General features: G+C 36.7%; 3 protein-coding genes and 1 long non-coding RNA gene across 6 annotated transcripts; 1 reads left to right on the forward strand and 3 right to left on the reverse strand.

Moving 5' to 3' along the window:
* Positions 1-4175: 4175 nt before the first annotated feature.
* LOC113344849 (40S ribosomal protein S27-2) lies at positions 4176-5142 on the reverse strand. The gene is made up of 4 exons (XM_026588746.1): positions 5051-5142; positions 4858-4959; positions 4731-4759; positions 4176-4617 (listed from the first exon to the last, which is right to left on the reverse strand). The coding sequence occupies exons 1-4, from the start codon at positions 5051-5053 to the stop codon at positions 4491-4493; spliced, it is 261 nt and encodes an 86-aa protein (XP_026444531.1). The 5' UTR covers positions 5054-5142; the 3' UTR covers positions 4176-4490.
* Positions 5143-8329: 3187 nt separating this feature from the next.
* On the forward strand, positions 8330-10019 carry LOC113344966 (ENTH domain-containing protein C794.11c-like). Its single transcript, XM_026588835.1, has 4 exons — positions 8330-8672; positions 8769-8891; positions 9000-9161; positions 9253-10019. Exons 1-4 carry the CDS (start codon positions 8533-8535, stop codon positions 9833-9835), a joined length of 1008 nt encoding a protein of 335 aa, XP_026444620.1. The 5' UTR covers positions 8330-8532; the 3' UTR covers positions 9836-10019.
* Positions 10020-10113: 94 nt separating this feature from the next.
* On the reverse strand, positions 10114-14586 carry LOC113344964 (dol-P-Glc:Glc(2)Man(9)GlcNAc(2)-PP-Dol alpha-1,2-glucosyltransferase-like). Of its 3 annotated transcripts, XM_026588833.1 has the most exons (10): positions 14354-14586; positions 13507-13548; positions 12881-13376; positions 12700-12788; positions 12126-12459; positions 11717-11993; positions 11448-11585; positions 11157-11361; positions 10819-10961; positions 10458-10729 (listed from the first exon to the last, which is right to left on the reverse strand). In XM_026588833.1, the coding sequence occupies exons 3-10, from the start codon at positions 12968-12970 to the stop codon at positions 10470-10472; spliced, it is 1536 nt and encodes a 511-aa protein (XP_026444618.1). In that variant the 5' UTR covers positions 12971-13376; positions 13507-13548; positions 14354-14586; the 3' UTR covers positions 10458-10469. The 3 variants fall into 3 exon arrangements, with proteins under 3 accessions (XP_026444617.1, XP_026444618.1, XP_026444619.1); XM_026588832.1 differs by lacking the exon at positions 13507-13548 and having other exon boundaries at positions 10114-10729; XM_026588834.1 differs by lacking the exon at positions 13507-13548 and having other exon boundaries at positions 12881-13240.
* Positions 14587-15088: 502 nt separating this feature from the next.
* LOC113345080 lies at positions 15089-18080 on the reverse strand. The gene is made up of 2 exons (XR_003357995.1): positions 17668-18080; positions 15089-15554 (listed from the first exon to the last, which is right to left on the reverse strand). It is a non-coding gene; the product is annotated as an uncharacterized LOC113345080 (long non-coding RNA).
* Between the last annotated feature and the right edge of the window lie 1583 nt (positions 18081-19663).

Raw genomic sequence — 19663 nt, forward strand, 5'->3', positions numbered from 1 at the left:
GGAAGTGGGAGATGGAACTTCTATAAATATTTGGAAGAATAGATGGATACCATCGATAGATTCTAATGTCGATTGTCATTTTGTATCTTATAACATGAAGATTGTGTCTCAGCTAATAGATGTTAATGCTAAAACTTGGAATGTGCAGGTGATTCAAGCTTTGTTTGATAATGCAACTGTGGAGAAAATTTTAAATATAAGGATATTGTTTGAAGGAAAAGACTATCTCAGATGGCAACCTAGCTCTAATGGTCAATTTTCCGTAAAATCTCCTTATAAAGCAATCTTGAACAGTAGAAATCAAGATGTTGGTTTCCTAATATTGTTCCTATTTCATGGAAGCATTTCTGGAAAACTAATCTTCCTAACAATATACTCCATTTTTGTGGAAATGTCTCCAGAATTGCTTGTCTATAGGTGATAAGTTAGCTAGATTTCATCAAAATATTGATCCGATATGTCTTTTATGTAGTATGTATAATGAAACCATATAGCATATATTTATAGACTGTAGTTTCACTAAGGCAATTTGGAATGCTATTGATCTAAATTTTGGGTCTAGTTTAGCTAATGTTCATTTTACTGATTGGCTTTGTGGTTTGTTTCAGGTGAACAATCTGAGTGGAGCAAGAGATAATCTGCTCAAATGGTTTGGTTTTGTTATGTGGAATGTCTGGAAATGTAGATGTCGTAAAGTTTTTGATGATTCACAACCTAACATAAACAAAGTAGTTCATCAGATAAAGTTAGACTATTCAGATTGGATTAGCGTGAATACTAGAAATTTCATACCTAGTGTTCAAACTAGAATCCAAAATAATAGCGATTGGCAAAGGCCTTAAATTTTTACATTAAAGTGAATTTTGATACAGCATATAAAGAAGATACAAATGATGTTGGCATTGGTTTAAACTAAGAGATTTTGCAGGTAATACAGATGGGGTTAGATGTGTAGTAACAAAGCAATAGATCCTGAACAGGCTGAAGCTAAAGCATTGGAAGCGGTACTTTGGGCAAGAAGCAAAGGGGTACAAGCATTGCATTTGGAGGGTAACGGTCAACATGTTATCACTGCTTTAATTATCGATTATAGAACCATTTTGAATCCCTTTGTAACTTGGAAATGCACACATATGCATAGGGATCAAATAATGTTGCTCACACACCGGCTAAACATGGTATAGCTAGTGTTTCAACTAAAAAAATGGTCAAACAATATTCCGGTATGATAACACAATGTACCCTTAGGGATAATGATGTATAATTTTTTCAATTCAATATAATCTCCTTTCGTATTAAAAATAAAAAAGATAAATTTGATTCTTAAGCTCTTCTTATACTCATCAATGTGCCGTTAATTTTAATTTTTTCTTTTTTTTTGCTCGGCTTTTTTTTAAATTTTCTATTGTATAATTTGTCAAAGAGGTGCTGAATGATTTAAACCTTAATTTAGTAGCACAACTCCTTCGGACCAGCGGAGTTCACATTAACTTTTGTTCTACAGAATGGTTGCGGGGCTAACCCTTTCAATAGACATATCTCCTTGGGAATCCTTCCTTCAAGAATAATGCGTTGGAATATAAGTCCAAGTGCAATTCCATCCCTTGAATTCCATTGTCAATGCCAAAGGTTTCATGAGCATCATTAAGTCATCTTCCGAAATGAACCAGAGATTGCTTACGGATTTGCCTAGAATTTGCGCTCTGTCATAAACTAACCATATCAGTTCTCTTCTTTAACTCTGCAAATCAAATTTCCTCTCGACTTCTGTGAAATTTTTTTAGTCCAATTTTCAATGCCCAGACTAATCAGTCTTTCTAGGACACTTCTTGCTTGCTTAGATTGAGATCAAGAAACAAGCTTCATTTTTTTCTTCATTTTTTTCTTAAAGAAAAGGATCAAAACTGCTCTGAATATGTTACTGCAGCTGAATTGAAAATTTTCCATGCTTACTAGTTCTGGATTTGATCTTTATATGGGATTTAAGAGCCAGCCCATGGGCCCGTAGTCCAAGAGGCACCATGCTGTATGGCTTTGTGACTAGAAGTAGAAGCAGGAGGTAACCTAAATGCGCACATACCAACATTAACAAGGAAAACAAAACCAGCAAACAAACATGATAAGAGGAATCAGAAAAACTACTAATTTATTTCATGCTTCAAAAGCACAGGCCACCGACAAGATATGGAGAACCTAGATTTTGAGGCCTCAACCTTTCAGGGCAACCTTAAACTTTAAATACACAAGTTTCAATCACAAACGCTCTCTACAAAAACCCTGCATAACAACTAGTTTGTAGTTTGTTTTTCTAGATTACGGGCTCCCAAAGACGTAACAGTTTTGACTCCACATTGAACACTAGCAAATAAGTGAATAATCAATGTGATTCAGAAGGAACTCCACAGATTCAGAACCAAACTACAACAGAATGAGGCCAACTATGTGACAGTCAAATTAAAGCTTCAAGGTGCTGTTTTCTTACATACTACAATTCACGTCGGCTAAAGATAATAATAAAATGATAAAGAAGAATTAAGGATGAAGTAAACACTCGAGCGCTGCAGTGTAATATTAGAAAAGAAAATGCATCCATTGCTAAAGAACAGACTACAATATAAATGTCATAACCTATTTAAGAGAGCAGTAACGAAGCATTTCTTCCTGTGGCATAAGCAGAAAAGCAGGAGCAAAGCATGAAAGCATTTCAACAACTAGTTCTGATGAACCAACCAAGGGATATTGATACCCCTCTACCTCAAGAAAACACAATATATCAAAGACAGGTACAGAACCAACATACAGACTTGTGAGAATCATGCATGTTACATTCCTTTGTGTTTTTACCTATCAGGTTCTGCAAAGATGTTACCACTGTCATGTCAATTTCCTACCCACAAATACATCATCTAATTTCCTGAATCTACTAAACTAAAATATGAATGATGTTTCCTTGAATGTGAACTTCCTTGCTGATTCCAAGTTACTAACATATCCCGTAATAACAATTTCTAAAGTTGTCACTGTTCCTCGATAACTACATATCAAACAAAACTGGACATTAAATTTTAAATTTACAGTAGTCTAACAGATTAACCTGCTAGTTTCCAATTTATACCCTGACAATAACCATGTACCAACAGACAACACCCTTCAAGAACAAAAACGATTTAACTGCATAAAGTTTATACTATAAACCCCAAACAATCAATACCCACCTACCTTAAGAAAATACGTAATATCAAAGACAGGTACAGAACCAGCATGTGTGTTCCCTCCTTTGTGTTTCTAACCGAAAAAGCTAAAGGTGGACCAATTTGGTGTATCAAATTGGTGGACCAACCCTCTCCACCCATGGATTGAATAAAGGTAATCTCACCCATACCTTTAGAACCCCAGCCCCTACAAATCCAAGGGTGGAATGGCTGGTCCACCAATTTGGTACACCAAATAGGTACACCCCTAGGCAAGCCTGTTCAATTTTCTATAGCTAATACAGCATCTAAGTTCCTAATAATATCTGCCAAATTGTGAATGATGTTTCCTTAAAGGTGAACTTCCCTGCTGATTCCAACTTACTATCATATCTACAACTTCTAACAAATTCTCTAAAGTTGTCACTATTCTTCTAATGGTTTAGCTAACTACATACCAAAAAACCTAGTCATCATAAAATTGCAGTAGTCTAACAAAATTTACCTCTTCTATTCCCTGCTGCTTTCCAACTTTTACTCTTACGATAACCATGTACCAACTGACAACACCCTTGAAGTACAAAAGCATTTATTACTGTATAAACCTTATTAAAATGAAATTAGGGTCAGTCTGCCTAGTGCACTGCAAACAAATGACTTCAGACAATATCAAAACTGATAAACAAAAGCCGACTCACTAATATGCAACATATACAAAATAATGTGAATGACACACTTGCGCTATATCATAACTAGAAACACATTCCAACATAAAAAACAGTATCACTGGTGAAGAGTAATGTGACAGGAATACTTGCATTATATGGCAACTAGTTGCACATTACAACACATTACACAGATCTCCCAACCAAGAGCAGTAATTCAAGAATAGCATAATGTGAAATCTATATGTCCAGATAAAAACAAGGCAGCAAGTATGAACCACATAGACATGAAATGCAACTAGATACACAATCACCATGCTTCACAAACTAGCCGTAATACCAATTTAATTAAAACACGAAGCAATACACCATCATTTGAACAAAACAAAACAGGTTTAAGCGTGAATAGTTAAAGGTAGATAACCCCAAATTTCTATTGTCAAAACATGATAACATGAGCTACTATCAATGTCAAAAGACAGGACGTCCCGGCAGCATAATTACTTCAATACCAAAATCCTAAACCCATATCTCAAATACCCAGGCTTCCATTCTCCAATTAAAACTAAACAAAAGTAGAAAGAAAAACAAAATTCATTCTACCATCACCACAACATTCCCTTATCGCAACCGCTTAATCTCCCTTTCTCCTGAATGAGCATCCGTCAGTAAGTCTAGCTTTACCTCCAGTTGGTTGGCACAAGACAGTTTGACAATTTCCACATACAACCACTGTTTGTGAGTGACTGAATACAGTAGTTCTGCACATCAAAAATCCAACAACACAAAGATTCAGAAACTCATACAAATTTTTCCAAATCACAAGAAACTGAAGAATACAAATCAATCAAGGTCTAATGTAATAACAACTTACATGTTGAAGCATCCCTGGCACTTAACATCCTGTTTCAAAACAAACAAACAAACAAAGATTCAGTAAGAAGAGACCACAGAGATTGATAATAATGAGGATGAGGATGATGATTAGTAGGAAGTTTTACCATGAAGAAGGAGTTTGGGGATTGAACCAAACGCTTAAGCTTGTGCCTCCTCTTCTCCAAATCAGCTGGTGGATTCAGCAGATCGATATCATTTGAGAGAACCTGTAACACACAACAAACACCATCAGAATCAGAATCATCGATAGAGATGATTAATGAAACGAACGACGAATTGATGAACCACGAATCTCACCATGATGAAGAAAACCCTAGAATGCCTTTTGTTTTCTTCTTCTGAGCCGCAGCGGAGATTTTAGGTTTTGGAGGAACTGAGAAATTTTTTGTTTGAGGAGTTATATAAGAGAGAAGTTAGATCTTACGATCTCGGCCGTTGATTCTATTGGACTTGGGCTGTGATATTGGTAGCATTAGGGCACTTTCATATATGGGCCGATGAATATTGGAAATACCCATAAAGCATGATTGCTAATACGGCGTACCAATTCGATTAGGGGTATCCCATTTTACAGGAGAAAGATGTTTTGACTGATATAAAATATGGCCACCCCTAAGTAAATTAGTGATCCCTATTAACAATCTTGCCAAGGCATAAATAAGATTAGTAGCCGCTCCACCCTAGACCACCACACTGTCTTTTTTCTTCTTCGTTCTGTGTTGATCAATCTTCTGCCGGAATGGGGAAACCCAGCAAAAGAAAGAAAGCTGAGGAAGATGATCCGGTAGTGAAAGGCACCGGAGCATCAAAAACACTTATATTGCCAACAACATATCATATTCCGCTGATATATCTCATGTCATTAGCTTCTTTAAACAGGTTGCGAATGATATTATTGACTTGCGCCTCAATAAGGACGGAAACTCCAGAGTCATATTGAGTTTGCAACTGAGGAAGCTGCAAACAAGGCATTAAAATTTCATAATGAATACTTGTTGGGGCACCGTGTTAAGCTAGAAAGCACTGGAGCATCATCAAAAACACTTTTCATGGAGGACTTACCATTCTACACTGAGAAATCCGATGTGATCAAGTTCTTTAAACAGGCTGGGGAAATTGTTGATATGCGTTTCAGTAGGGATAATAGGTACAGCCGGTCTGGTTATATTGAGTTTGCAACCGAGGATGCTGCAAAGATGGCAGCGAAACTAAGAGATCTAGATTTATTGGGTAGACGTATTCAATTTCAGCGTCAAGCGACAGGCACTGGAGCATCAAAAACACGTTGTCTTAAGAACCTACCGTTTGACATTAATAAATCTGATGTGATCGAATTCTTTGGAAACGTTGGGGATATTGCCGACGTGTGGTTCTCTTTCGATCACAGGTACGAAACTTTCAGGAGAGTTGTGCATGTTGAGTTTGCAACTGAAGAAGCTGCAAAGGAGGCAGCAAAGTGGAATGGCAGGTACTTGTTGGGACGTCCTGTTAGACTTGCCATTGTTCGTGAAACCCTTTGTGTCCAAGGTTACGATACTTCTCTTGGAGCTGACCAGATATGGAGCTTGTTAGACAGCCATTTCAAAACTTGCGAATCCATCGTTCACATTGACATTCCAGAGACCCGCTACTATGGTGGTTGGGGACTGCTTTAATCGAGTTTTCCAATCTCCAAGCAGCTTTGCACAGAGAGCTCTTGATTTGAATGGGAAGGTAGTTGATGGTACCTCCTTGACAATTACTGATTATATACCAGTGTACCTTGATTTTAGATTTACAGGTCGCAAAGATTATTACAAAAAACCAGTCGTTTCTAGCAGAGGTTTTTCTGGTGCTGGCCTAGGGAAATACGGAAGTCCCATCGTTATTCCGACAGGAAACAAAATTACATTAAGATGAATGGAGATAGAGTAAACACGGCCAGACTTTGAGTTTGGATTCTTTGGAATGCATACCTTCTGCTTCTGCTGTTGTTAATAAGACTAAATTGAGCCAACCTGTTGGTGTGAAAGCGCTAGCAATCCAGCAGTAGTGTGGAAACGTCGGTATGTGCCGCAAGGCATATAGTTGATGTAAATAGTTTAAATGTATTTTTCAAAAAGGCCAAAGCAGTAGTGATACCGAATTAAGAATGCTTGGTTGCTCTTAGCCGAGTGATACCGATCGACATATTTTGCAAAGTTCTTTATCACACCGATGACATCCCTTGTATGTCCAAACACTTTTTGAAGAATGGTTGAACACTTTTACCGATAATAGTAGTTGTTAATTACTTCGAAAATAAGTCTTCACTTGCACATGGCTTTCGTTGTCGAAAATGACTCAGGATCCATTATATGAATGAAGGATCTTTCATTACATAGATGTATCTTCACACGATGATAGAGATGGTCGACTTTCCCCAAGAGCTGTCCTGCCATTATATGAATGAAGGATCTCCACTTCCCTCCCAAAATTTACTCTGCTCTAAAAGAATTGGATACATGCACTCGACCACAAATTTATTTCAGTATAAAGCACCACGTAGCATATATCACGACGATATCAAAAACGTAGAATACTATTGATTTTAGATCACTGCAGGTGCAGGAAAGAACATGACATGGGAATATGAGATCAAGATGGGTAATCAATCAAAAAATAATATTAAATATGAGATGGACACATGTAGGATGAAGCATGATCAATCGTACACATAGTCACATTGAATCTTACGTACCCTATCTTTTCTTTATTCATTTATATCCCAAAAGAATGCAAACAACATAACCGACATAGACCCTCTCAAATTTCAAAATCGGGGTGCGTTTTATTTATTTATTTATTTATTTATTGCTGATGCCACACTTTCCATCTCAATTATGCTTGCTAGACTAATTTCTGTTAGCCGGTCGACATATTTTGCAAAAGATTTTATCACATTGATGACATATCTTCAACTTCAAATCACTGTGTAAGGAGTAAATGATTAATCCACCAAGAAATTATGAGACTTGTGCTTTGAATAAATCCTATCGTAAAAGCTAAACAAAGCTGCTGAACTATGTATACCAGTAGTACATGGCTTTCATTGTCAATTTTGAAGTTTCCTCCAAGTAGAATCGTGCAAAAATAAATATTGTGGTAGTGGTGTGTAAGATAACGGTTACTTACTTTTACCCTTTTCAAATCTATTATTTTTGAATTTCAAATAGTATTCTACTCCCTCCCTCCCTCCGTATCTATTAGATAGGCGGAGCTTAAAAATTTTGTAGTACCATTAGATAGGCGAAGCTCCACTTCCAAAGTTGTTTTTTTCATATACATCCCTAATATTAATGATGCATGGGTATCATTCAATCCAATTTTATATGTGAGATAGAAATATATAAAATAATATTTATATCGACTAAATATTATCTTATTTTAAGAGAATACTACATCTCCGCCTATATAATAGGTACGTAGGGAGTATAAATTTCATCTAGCCTTAGGACAAAAACAAAAAAACATAAGAATCCTTACTGTTAGATGAGATTTTAACGTTACTGTGAACCCCACCACAAATTTCAACTTCTCCTTTCAAATTCAACTTTCTATGTCCTTCCTCCATCAACACTGACCGGCCAATGTGTTTTTTTAAGTAAAAGAAGTTGTTAATATTTCTTGCATCATCCAAAAACACAGTGGAGTAGTTAGAGTTCATGCAACTTCCATTGCACAACCTAATTAATAAGTCAAAGGAAGAAGAAGAAGAAGAACCTTAAATTAACAGTTCTTGTTTAGATCGAAAACCCAATATGTCGTCGATCGTCGGAAACAACAATAACAGCATGGGTACTCCATTTTTCCATGAATTCAAGAAACAAGCTTCATTTTTTCTGAAAGAGAAGATCAAGACTGCAAGATTAGCTCTTACTGATGTCACTCCAGCTGAACTGTAAGTGCTTTTCTCTTCTTCTTCTGAATCAATCTTGTTTTGGGTTTGATCTTGATATGGAAATTTATGTTATGGATGGGATTTTTTTTTCTGTAGATTGACTGAAGAAGTTACTAATGGAAATCCATGGGGTCCTGATACCAAAACCATGGGTTTGATATCAAGAGCTGCTTTTGAAGTTGATGATTATTGGAGAATTGTTGAGATTCTTCACAAAAAGTAAGTACGAATCCTCTCAAATCATGGGAATCACACAGATTTCCATGATTTGTGATTATTTTGAATTTGACAACAGAATTCTGACAATTTTTTTCTTGCCATGTTCAGATTGATAAGATTTGATAGGAAGAATTGGAGGATTTCTTACAAAACTCTGGTGTTGCTTGAACATCTTCTTACTCATGGTCCAGAGAGTATTGCAGAAGAGTTTAAGTGTGATATTAAGGTTATTCAAGATATGAGGAATTTCCAGTATATCGATGAAAGAGGGTTAGTAACTCAGGGAAATCTGATTTTCCCCTGTCAGATCTTAAAATTGTTGAATTTGTGATAAAGAATGTAAAAATCTTGTTAATTGCAGGTTTAATTGGGGGCTTACAATGAAGAATAAATCTGAGAGGATGTTGAAGTTGCTGGAGAAAGGACCATTACTGAAAGAAGAACGGAATCGGGCGCGTAAGGTAACTCGTGGGATTAAAGGGTTTGGAAGCTTTACTCAGAAGACTTCTATGACTGATGAAAATCGAGCATCTGTTGGAGCCTTTGGTAGGTGTAATTCTGAGTTTGTCAATCATGGAGAAGATTGCGGGAATCAGTTCTCTGTTGACAAAGGTGTGACTGAGGGTGCCAACAACACACAGCAGAACGACTTCCGCAATACGATCCCTGAGATGACAAAAAATGCACTGAATACTCTTGAGGCTTCTTCTAATGAAGATTCGCTACCCAGAAAGTCTGAAATGAGAAAAGGCTCCAAAGAGAACATTATGCCAAGGGAAGAAACTTTAAGGATTGACAGGACAAAAGAATCTAAACCTCTTCTAGGATGTCAAAAATATGAGCCAGGGAATGCATATTTTACCATAGATGAGGAAGGGCATCCGTTCAACAACGATGAAAACCAAAGCACCACATCACTACTTTCTGCAAGCGGTGGAATCTAACAAGGATGCCAAGAGATGGAAAATTTAGACTTAGTAAGGCAGACATCTTGCCTGCAGATTACTTTGCTAGTGCATGTAGTTTTAGTACATGGGTCTTTTCTTGTTCTCGTGTTGTGTGGTGTATCTTCCAAAGTTTGTAGCATCGCTAAAGCAATATGGAAAGTTTGTGTTTGTTCTTCTGCATAGATTCTCAATGAAAGACTACTCAAACTAAACTTCAGAAAAGGAATTGATAAACAGAGATACCATATATCTAATATCTGCCAAACTAGAAATCAAAGCATGAAAAGAGGCTCAAACATATGGATATTTGGACTCAATATAACTACACAGAAATTTTCATTAGTATAGTCGGGGAAACAATTGTTGCTTCATTTTGACCCCTCAGAGCAAAGTTTTGTTAACTATTCACGCACTATATCACTAAGATCACAAGCATCCAATGGTTCACCATCTATAAACACAAGTATGGATCGGGAAGCCAGGGTAAAAAAACACTTGATGCATAAGAGACTAGATCTCACCATGGTTAGATTAGTTGATGGGAACTGGAAATTCATTAACGGATGCCATCTTGTGTACAGGCTCATTAGAAGCCATTGACGGTGCTCTGCAACATCTTTTACGGTGGTATCTACCATATAAACCGTTGCGTCCCAGGCTCATGGCTCCAGTGAAATGGGCGGAACAAGAACATCCACATAGTGAATATGTTAACGGCGGCATACATGACTCCCATTAAGAGCCAACTTCTATAATCATTGATTTGAGAATGAAGAATCAAGAAGTAGAATGGGATGGTATAGTATCTGAACTCAATCAATGGTGCAGGCACGAGAACTCCTGCACAAGCTAGAAGAAATACCAACACCCAGATCTTCTGCCGACATTTACCTGTGTAAAAGTAAACAAATTATTTTCGTTACGGAGAGTTGGAGGAACGAAGTAATGACTAACACACTGCACAAAGCTTCTTTCTTTACCTAAGTCATGGATGATCGAAAGCCATGAATATGCGTAAAGTGGGATCAAAACGTACTTCATTAACCAATGATATTGAATAACTCTCCTCCAAATATAGAAGGTATAGTGTCGGTTGTCAGCTAAAAGATAGGGGTGAGCGATGCTGCATTCAACAAAACCATCAAAGACAATCAATATAAGAGACTAACAACTTCTTCTACATAAGAAAATAGAAAATCGGTTACTTATCCTACAATGGCCCAGCAATTTCTTTGAATTAATCAATGGAAAGGATGAAAAATTCCATTCTTATGCTAATGTGCTCAATGATTTATTGGTTGACTGAATGCACACTGACCTGAAATAATGCACAGAGAGGAGGCCAGCAATAGAAACCAACACCACTTGAAAGAGATTAAGAGGTATGTTCTTCCACAATGACTTGCTGAGCATAGAAAACTGCTTGAAACTGAAATAGAAGGGAGCCATGGCCAGAGCAGACACCAGAGCAAAGTACATGATTTGTGCAAAATGCAGAGATGCTGTATGAGCTTCTTTAGCACCTGAAATAGTGTGCATCGCAACATGTCAAAATGTTCATATCTGACTGGAGGAAGAGCTGAACATGCAAAATATGAAAGAAACCTACCGAGAACTATACTTCCATTCCAGAAGACAAACACAACGAAGGCCAAAAATACAACCAAGAATGGGCCGAAGGAAAACAGAACTTCCAATTTTAGGTTCCACATCCTTAAAAGAATGACCTGAGCCTCATCAAGCAACCCTGCCAGAAATAGGGAAAAAGGCATTAGTACACTGATCCAATTTATACACATTTGAGTTTAAGCTGAATTTTATAAAATTATTTATAGAGGTTCCTACAACCAAAAAGAAGAGAAAGATGTGAAATAGAACCTGAAGTATTAACTGAGGTAGAATCCACCGAATCGGAAACAGGAGTTTTGACCACATTCGAAGGCTTATCCATCTTGTGTTTTCTCAAGTTTGAGTTCACCGGCGTGCCCTTCTTGTCCGCCAACGCATCATATTCTCTGACTGATGCATCTTGATCATCTGGTTGGACTTTCTCTTTACGTTTTGGGAGCAATGTAAAATCAATAATCCCAGAGCACGCAACAAACAGCATCCATACAACATTTGTTTGCCGAATAAGTATTGTGATAGCCCCAAGCTGCAAAAAGAAGTAGTTGTTGTTGAGTCCTTTTGTTCAATCAAATGCAAGACTTCTAGGTACTACAGATATTTCACCAATAGTAAACATGAACATTTTAATAAAACAAACGCTAACAAATTGTTCACTTACCACAGCACTAAGCTGGTAACGCCTCTTTAGACAAGCCAAGTACATGGCAAGAACCAAAGTCAGAGAAGCCACATCAGTATAATACAGAAACGCAAAGAACCAATGAAGCGGGTACAATGAGATAACTACAGCTTGTAAAGTTGTTTTTCTCTTATCAGAACCTGGTTTCAACCATGTGACTATCTCATATACCAAAAGACTGCAGATAACTGTCAAGACACCATTAACTGAGCGAAGAATCGCAGGGGAACAAACTTCAGAAAACAAAGACACGGCTTTAGTACACCACATCCCTGGAAACAAAGACGCAACATGGGCTAGTGAAAGATAGTACCTGCAACATTTTTAACATGTATAAGTAAATCAACATCCCTCAGTTTCTTTTTTGCACACAATGTATAAATCGAGGATTTGTTTGACCAATTTGAGACTAAAACTACTGAATTACATAGTATTCCCCGAATATACTCAGCAATACAACAAACAATTTATGGTAAAATCATAGCTAAGGTGCGCTATATGTCCTACATGAGTCTACATTTGTAAAGCGTGTAATGCGGAAATTAGAACATACAAGCCAGGGGGAGTAGTGATCATGGGATCCCAGCTTCTGAAATTTCCTTTGCAGTATTCCTGAGCTTGAGGGATATGAAATATCTCATCCTGTACAGCATAATATAGATTAACAATCAAGATATATGAATATCAGAAAATTAAAATGATTGAATATCAGGAAGAAAGGCGTTATAACCCACCATGTAAGGATGAGGGACAATGTGATTGACCAGTAAAGAGATTGGAATCACCCATAAGCTTACTATCACTGAAATTGATAATTTACCCATTGAAGAAGAAGAAGAAGAAGATGAAAATCTAGGGTTCAAGCATTTTTTGTTCTTCCCCAATTTTGTGTGTTTCAGAGCCACCAATTTTAGTAGGGAGGAGTTGAGGTGGTCAAACTAATCAAGCCTGTTTTAGGAAGCAAGTTTTCTGAGAGGAATTCTAGACGGACTGTCCTTTATCCCGGGTAAAATCACAAGAGAAGATCTGATGATGGTTTGGGAAGGTACTATTACTGGGACTAGTCTAGACGCATGCCTGATGTGCTTGCCGTTCTGTAATAAACAAAATCAAACTTATCACTCAGTAATTCTTTAATCAAATAGATCCATGTACACCAAACGAACTCCAGCAAACAAAATTCCTTCCCTATTCATCATAGCATCCAAAGCTCTGTGATTCAATTTCAACCTGAAAAAGTAGAGTATTATACATCAAAAAACCCGAATGTTTTAAACCATAACCCATAAAGGCAGCTAATAGGTATTCTATCTTATTGTGAGATATCCACTCTTCAATAGCTGGTGAATCTAAAACTTACTGGTTTCATTGGCAGATGGTCTGTATCCACCAAACATTCGCACTGAGAATATTAACAAAGATAAACATTTATTTTGAGTGCCGTGTAAGTGCAACTGGCCAAAACATTTAGTTTATACAAAAAGATGCAGCTTGATAATTAAGGATCCAGGCATTAACTTTTAGTTGTAATAACACCAATGGAAGAGAAGGTAAAAGCCTGCAGCAGGAAAGAGTAAACCGTATGTATTATAGTACACTATGGTCTTCTTAAGCAACCCCACCAAGTATTATGTCATTATGTGGCTGACCTGATTGAGCACGATTCTGCACTCAATCCAGATATACCCGCAAGGTAAACTAATGTTTGTAGACTAACATCACATCTAAGAAAAATTTCACACCTCGTTCCGCTCAAGCACTTACTGGTATCTACAAACTTGAGCAAGTTGAGCATATACAAGTATCTCCTATTCTACTCTATCAGATAGTGATTTAGCTAGACGATCTCCAAAGGAGTCCAGGTAACTAGTTCCACCACTTTACAGTGAGAAACTTTTCTGTTTTAGGCCATGGTTGATGATACTGGTAAGGTTGTGTCATTTTTACAAACAGGTAGGGTTAATGATACTGATAAGGTTAAATTTGGGTGCATCTCATATTAACATTGAGAACATGTTTTCCTCCTAAGCATATTTACAAACAGATAGGGTTCAGGAATATAGTTTTAACTACCCACATAGGAAAAATTGGTTATTTACCAAAAATATGGGTTTCAGCTAGCTCTACAATGCAACGAATAAGGATGTAATCATGATTAACCTGAAGAAATGAAAACAATTTGCTTGAGAGTAAGTTCAGATCATTACCTTTTGTTCGATTGTTGGAGCCCTAAGTGAAATGTGTTGATAGGATTGTAAAAGGTAGGAGAGATTAAAAATTAGGTTGGAGGGTCTGCTTTCGTTGAAACTCCGACTGATCTCTGATTAGGTTCTAAGTCTAACCTAATTAGATGCAGAGAGAAATAGAGGTCGAAAATAAAATTTGGATTAGCGGGATTCGATCGGCCAACCATAAACTTAGGTCTTTTACATACATATACAACAACCTTGTTGCTTTTACATTAGAGGCGCGATCCGCTCACAGACTTTGTTGACAGAGTCTCACACAAAGTCGTGTAGCCATTAGATCGTGCAATTTTCGATGGCTGAGATTTCATGCAAAATCACGCGGGTTTAATAATCGGAAAATGGGTCATTTGTCCAAATATTTTTAAAACATGGTTCAAATGGACGAGTAAAAATTATTATGGGTGAAATGTACACCAAAAAAATAGTAAGGATAAAACTGGATTCATCCTGACTTAAACTTAAAAATTGTAAGGATGAAACCTGATGTATCATGATGTAACTTAAAAATAAGAAAAAATATTTAAAAATTGGTAGGATGAAATTGTTTACATCCTGGCTATTTTTACATTTTTGTCCATTTAAACAGTATCAAAATCTAAATGTCATTTTCACCCAGAAATTGTTGATTTTGGTCTTTTTAACCAATTTTGTGCTTAATTATTGGTCCATGACCCGATTGATAAGTTTAGATACTTTTGAACCACATAAATTTATTATTTTTTTATTTTTTATAATCAAACGGCTACAAGTTACGCCATCAGACAGTCAGTAGACACGAAATTGGAGGCTGAACCATAAGAGGAGAAAACACAAGACAATAAGAGTACGCTAGTACAACAATAACGAAACTGAAACAAAGGAAAGTGCAGATAAGCGTCGAGACAAGAGATGTTGCATCCAGATATAGAAATATACATCCTCACTTGGTTCAGTTCTAACGAAGAAATCTTCGATTCTGCCAACTTTCCATCAGCGTCACACGACCTTGATTATAGTAACCACTACTGGAGCCCCTTTCAAGACATGGGTATGTGGACGTTTAATTCTCCTAAATGAGCCACGCGTGACATACAAAGGTGCATCACTCCTCCAAAAACACAGGATGACTAACAAAGGTGAACCAAGACCAGTTCCCTCCAAGCAGAAGGGTGCCAAAAAACTGATTGGAAAAAAAAAAACATAGTGAAAAAAATCCTCGACACCCTGCCGAAAAGAAAACCCAAACTACTAAAACTTCCATCCAAAGCACATCTGATCAAACACATGCTTCATCTTACTACTACACCAAGCATGTGTACTAACAACCCAAGTAGGTGACCTTTTTAAGAAGTGCTATAGAAATGATGTCAACCGATTGATACACAAAGTCAATATCATTATTGATATGGTAAATGAGCGTGACTCTCGTCTAAAGGCTATTCAAGAAGAAAATTTCTCAATATGTTCTTCACGAACTCTACTTGAGAAAATAATCCTGTACACGGTAGAAATCTCATTAGTCTTAAGGTCAGAATTTTATGAGTATATGTCCCATACCATAATACTCATAAAATTCGACAAGGCTTCCAATTTCAAAACAAAATAAATAAGAATTGGCCAGTTGCCAAAAATTAACAGACGGGCCAGTTACCATAAAGATGGTCAATTGCCAAAAATTAACAGATGGCCCAGTTGCCACACAGGCAAAGATTACCTAGACTTGGTATTTGATTGAATGGTTGTGCTGACTGTACGCCAAAATGTCTTCTTGAAAAATAGCCTTATATTGTTTTGGAAAATGATACTAGATTAATGATTTAGTTTTCTTTCTTAACACAATGCGGTCACATGTTTAGCGAATTGCTAAATTACTATCTGGTCATAAACGATACCAATGGGATTGTCGAAAAATAATAATAGGATCATGCTATTGTTAGCGTCATATGGGACCTTTGACGTATGTTGTTCGGTGTCTGCTACGGGCGATCTATTTTTAGTTACAATTCATTATTGAATCTCTATGATCAGCTGTTTTCTGTAGGCTATGAATTAGAACAGATTTAGAAAATGAAATATTTCAATCTGGTCTTTGTAAGAACCATTTAGTATGCAGCACTGCCCGAGCACTTCGTTACGAGAATTTATACCAACTTTAATTGTTTAGTAACTTTGATTATGCAAGTGTGCTGGATTAATCCTTTAGTAATTCAAATCTATACTGCGACGAATTTTACTTCCAGCGGGTCGGGTTACAGATCGCTTGGCAAGCTACTTGAGATTCAAAACTTCACATATGGGGCACAATATATTATAATTCTTTGCCTTACTAATTCCAAATCTTAGCTACTGGACTACTATAGTTTCCACAATTCTAAAATCTCTTGGTTTTCTAAAGAAGAGTAGGTTTCAAATTGGCTATATAATTTAACATCATGACCCATTCATAATCTTAGCAGCAAAACGAAAATTTAAAACCGTCTTAACCACTATACCATTTGCTTATCATAACATTTTAAAGAAAATATGAAACGATTTCCACAAACCGACGTCATCTTAAAGAAATGAAGTACCACATCTCCATATTCATAATCTAGTAAGAACCCGAGTCTAAAATAAAGAACATTACCCACAAAAGGAATTGATGAATCCTTGCTTAAAGGTAAAAATGACATACTTTTACGACAGAATATTAGGGGCACCCTCTGCCCTCATTTACAGCAAATCCACGAGACCAAATGATTGGTAAGTAACAATTATTCAATTTACCGTCAAAAGAATGATTTTCAAGTTATGTGCTAGTCAATGTGATAAATATGAATTACAGGTCCAAATTAGTACTCAAACGAAATGATTTTAGAAATGCAATGCCATTCCGTTCATGACTACACGAACACATAAGAAAATTAGTAAAGCAAATTTGGTTCGATCTTCATGCAATACTTAAGATCATTAATCGTTTTAGCTTTCAAACTAAGTATTTTAAGACTTCCATTAGCTAATGGCTTAAATGAGCTAAGATGGGATTTCATTTTTACCCATTTATCAAACAGATTGTAGGCATATACCAACTTAACCCATGTACTGCAATTCACCATTCCTTCTGCACCAAATTTTGTTTCACAGCACAATTTCTCCAAATGGAGTTCTCTACCCATAAAGTAATTATTCTTAATCTAAAGATTATTTATATGCTTTTACAAACAAAAGGCATGTAATCTAATAGCAAATAACGTACCAATGTAAAAGTGTTAGAGTTTGAACTTAGAAAAACAAAAGGTTTACAAATGACTCACCATACAAAGTGGCACATCAGTTCTTAAGCATGCATTTGATCGGCCAAGCTTGGATCCAGTACACCAATAGGGTTTAAATCAATTTTCCCTATAAGTCCTCACTGATTTCTCGCTTCAACAAAAATCAAATTTGAAACAAACCCAAGTCTCATATTCATTGTTGGACTCTCAACACTAATCAATCTCCACCATTCAGCCTTATTCTGATGGCAGCAAGTCACTTTCTCTACGATTTATCCCTAATCGAATTTCTAAGTTTAAGAACGGTGAGAAGAAGTTTCTCCATCTCGCCTATCAACACTAGGTGTGACGGTACCTCCATACATCTTAATTTAAAGTGATTTTATTCTTGTTATAAATTTTCAGGGCATGAGAAAAATCACCACAAAAACGAAAGATGTAAGGAAAGAAAGGGGGAAGAAGATGGAATCCCCGTTTGTATCGATTTCTCAGCTTTTACGTTAACCAAATATATGACACGTGTATGGCTGCATGTAGAGTCATTTCGGCACCCGAGTTTGTGATTGAAGCAATCAGTCTCCCTTCCAAGAACCATATTTTGGATTTGGGCAGACCCATAGTCATGAAAGCACCCTAACTTAGGTCTCTCTATCACTACCAGATAAAACTCTTAGGATTTTAAACTCAAACGGGTTGAATTAAACCCGGGAAAATGGTTTGGATTGTCAAACCTCTTGGTCTGGAAGTAGGATAAGTCCAACATAAGAGTAAACTGAATACCGGCAAATCATCCCAAGAACTCAAAGAAATAAGTTGATTCAGGGAAAAAGCTTTGAGCATAATACTCATTTTATATTCCATAAAGGACAGTGAAGTTAGTCCATTCCACACAAGAGAGAACCAATAAAAGTCTAATTTAATCTGCCGAGAAGCAACCACTCTGATGGATAAGATCTTATAAAGAGCTTTACAGGTGTAATGAGGATTAAGATCATCATTCTGATTCTGATTTGAGCCACCCTAGTTCTCATTGTTCTCATCATGCTTCTCAATTAGCTTATGAACCCCACAGGATGTATGGAAAGTCTAAATTTCAGAGCAATTACTGGCAAGAGAAAATTATCATCCATCATGTTACAAATACTCAAATATCATCCAGAGTATGAAGTCCACATAACAAGCTCACCGTCCAAGATATTAGTACAACTTGCATTATAAGCTCTAAAGATCAGTGTATTATAATTAAAGCACATCCATTCTCGAGAAAACAAATACGCATCAAGTTTTATCTATCTATAGGTAGGAGTTTTCCCGACTGCGAGATGCTGATAATCTCTATAAACTTCTTTAAAAACACAGTCATCCTTAAGGTTCCTCCCTAGACATCTACATCTCAAATAGTTCAAGAACCAGGATGTGTTATCATCCGTGCTAAGACAAATACTCAGTGTATACCCTAGACAATACGGCCTCAAATCAACTTCACCCATGAAGGTAATCATACAGATAATAACATACTTCTTATGAAGAGAAAAAGTTAAACCCTTCCACTCAGACGAGAACAAGTAAAAATCAAGTCTAATCTGTCTGCAAGTCTTGATACCAATTAAGCAAAGAAGACCGTAAAAAGGTAAGTAGTACAGTGGCTTTTCGAGGTTCTTACTGTATTTGAATAAGATAACAGTATGGAGTTTTGCAGGCAGGTCCTGAAGTTGCCGTGAATAGACCATTTCTTGATTTGACCCAACCTTTGACACTGTCCCAACCGGCCATTACCTTGTCTAAAGGATTTACCCTTGTCAGATCTAAGATTAACTTTACCAACAACTAGGTCATCTGAGACTTGTAAACTGTTAACCGACCTCCCCGAAAGATTCAATGTCAGTATAACAACTTCCCTTGGATTTTTACTTCTTTTTATCATAAAACAAGACATGCCCAATAAGTCTCACATATAAAAGAAACACCAACATGCTATAAAGTTAACTACAAGCCCATTGTTCACCTTTAGTTCTCGAGTAGGACTTAAGTCAAA

The sequence above is a fragment of the Papaver somniferum genome, unplaced genomic scaffold (genome assembly GCF_003573695.1).
Source record: "Papaver somniferum cultivar HN1 unplaced genomic scaffold, ASM357369v1 unplaced-scaffold_80, whole genome shotgun sequence".
NCBI lineage: Eukaryota > Viridiplantae > Streptophyta > Magnoliopsida > Ranunculales > Papaveraceae > Papaver > Papaver somniferum.

Coding starts and splice junctions, on each gene's coding strand:
- LOC113344849 (XM_026588746.1), bottom strand. Junction 4,760..4,857: donor CCCCAAACTCCTTCTTCATG/GTAAAACTTCCT, acceptor GTTTTGAAACAG/GATGTTAAGTGCCAGGGATG. Junction 4,618..4,730: donor TGCCAGGGATGCTTCAACAT/GTAAGTTGTTAT, acceptor TTTGATGTGCAG/AACTACTGTATTCAGTCACT.
- LOC113344966 (XM_026588835.1), top strand. CDS start 8,533: ATGTCGTCGATCGTCGGAAACAACAATAACAGCATGGGTACTCCATTT. Junction 8,673..8,768: donor GATGTCACTCCAGCTGAACT/GTAAGTGCTTTT, acceptor TTTTTTCTGTAG/ATTGACTGAAGAAGTTACTA. Junction 8,892..8,999: donor GTTGAGATTCTTCACAAAAA/GTAAGTACGAAT, acceptor TGCCATGTTCAG/ATTGATAAGATTTGATAGGA.
- LOC113344964 (XM_026588832.1), bottom strand. CDS start 12,970: ATGGGTAAATTATCAATTTCAGTGATAGTAAGCTTATGGGTGATTCCA. Junction 12,460..12,699: donor ATCACTACTCCCCCTGGCTT/GTATGTTCTAAT, acceptor AAAATGTTGCAG/GTACTATCTTTCACTAGCCC. Junction 11,362..11,447: donor GAATGGAAGTATAGTTCTCG/GTAGGTTTCTTT, acceptor ACACTATTTCAG/GTGCTAAAGAAGCTCATACA.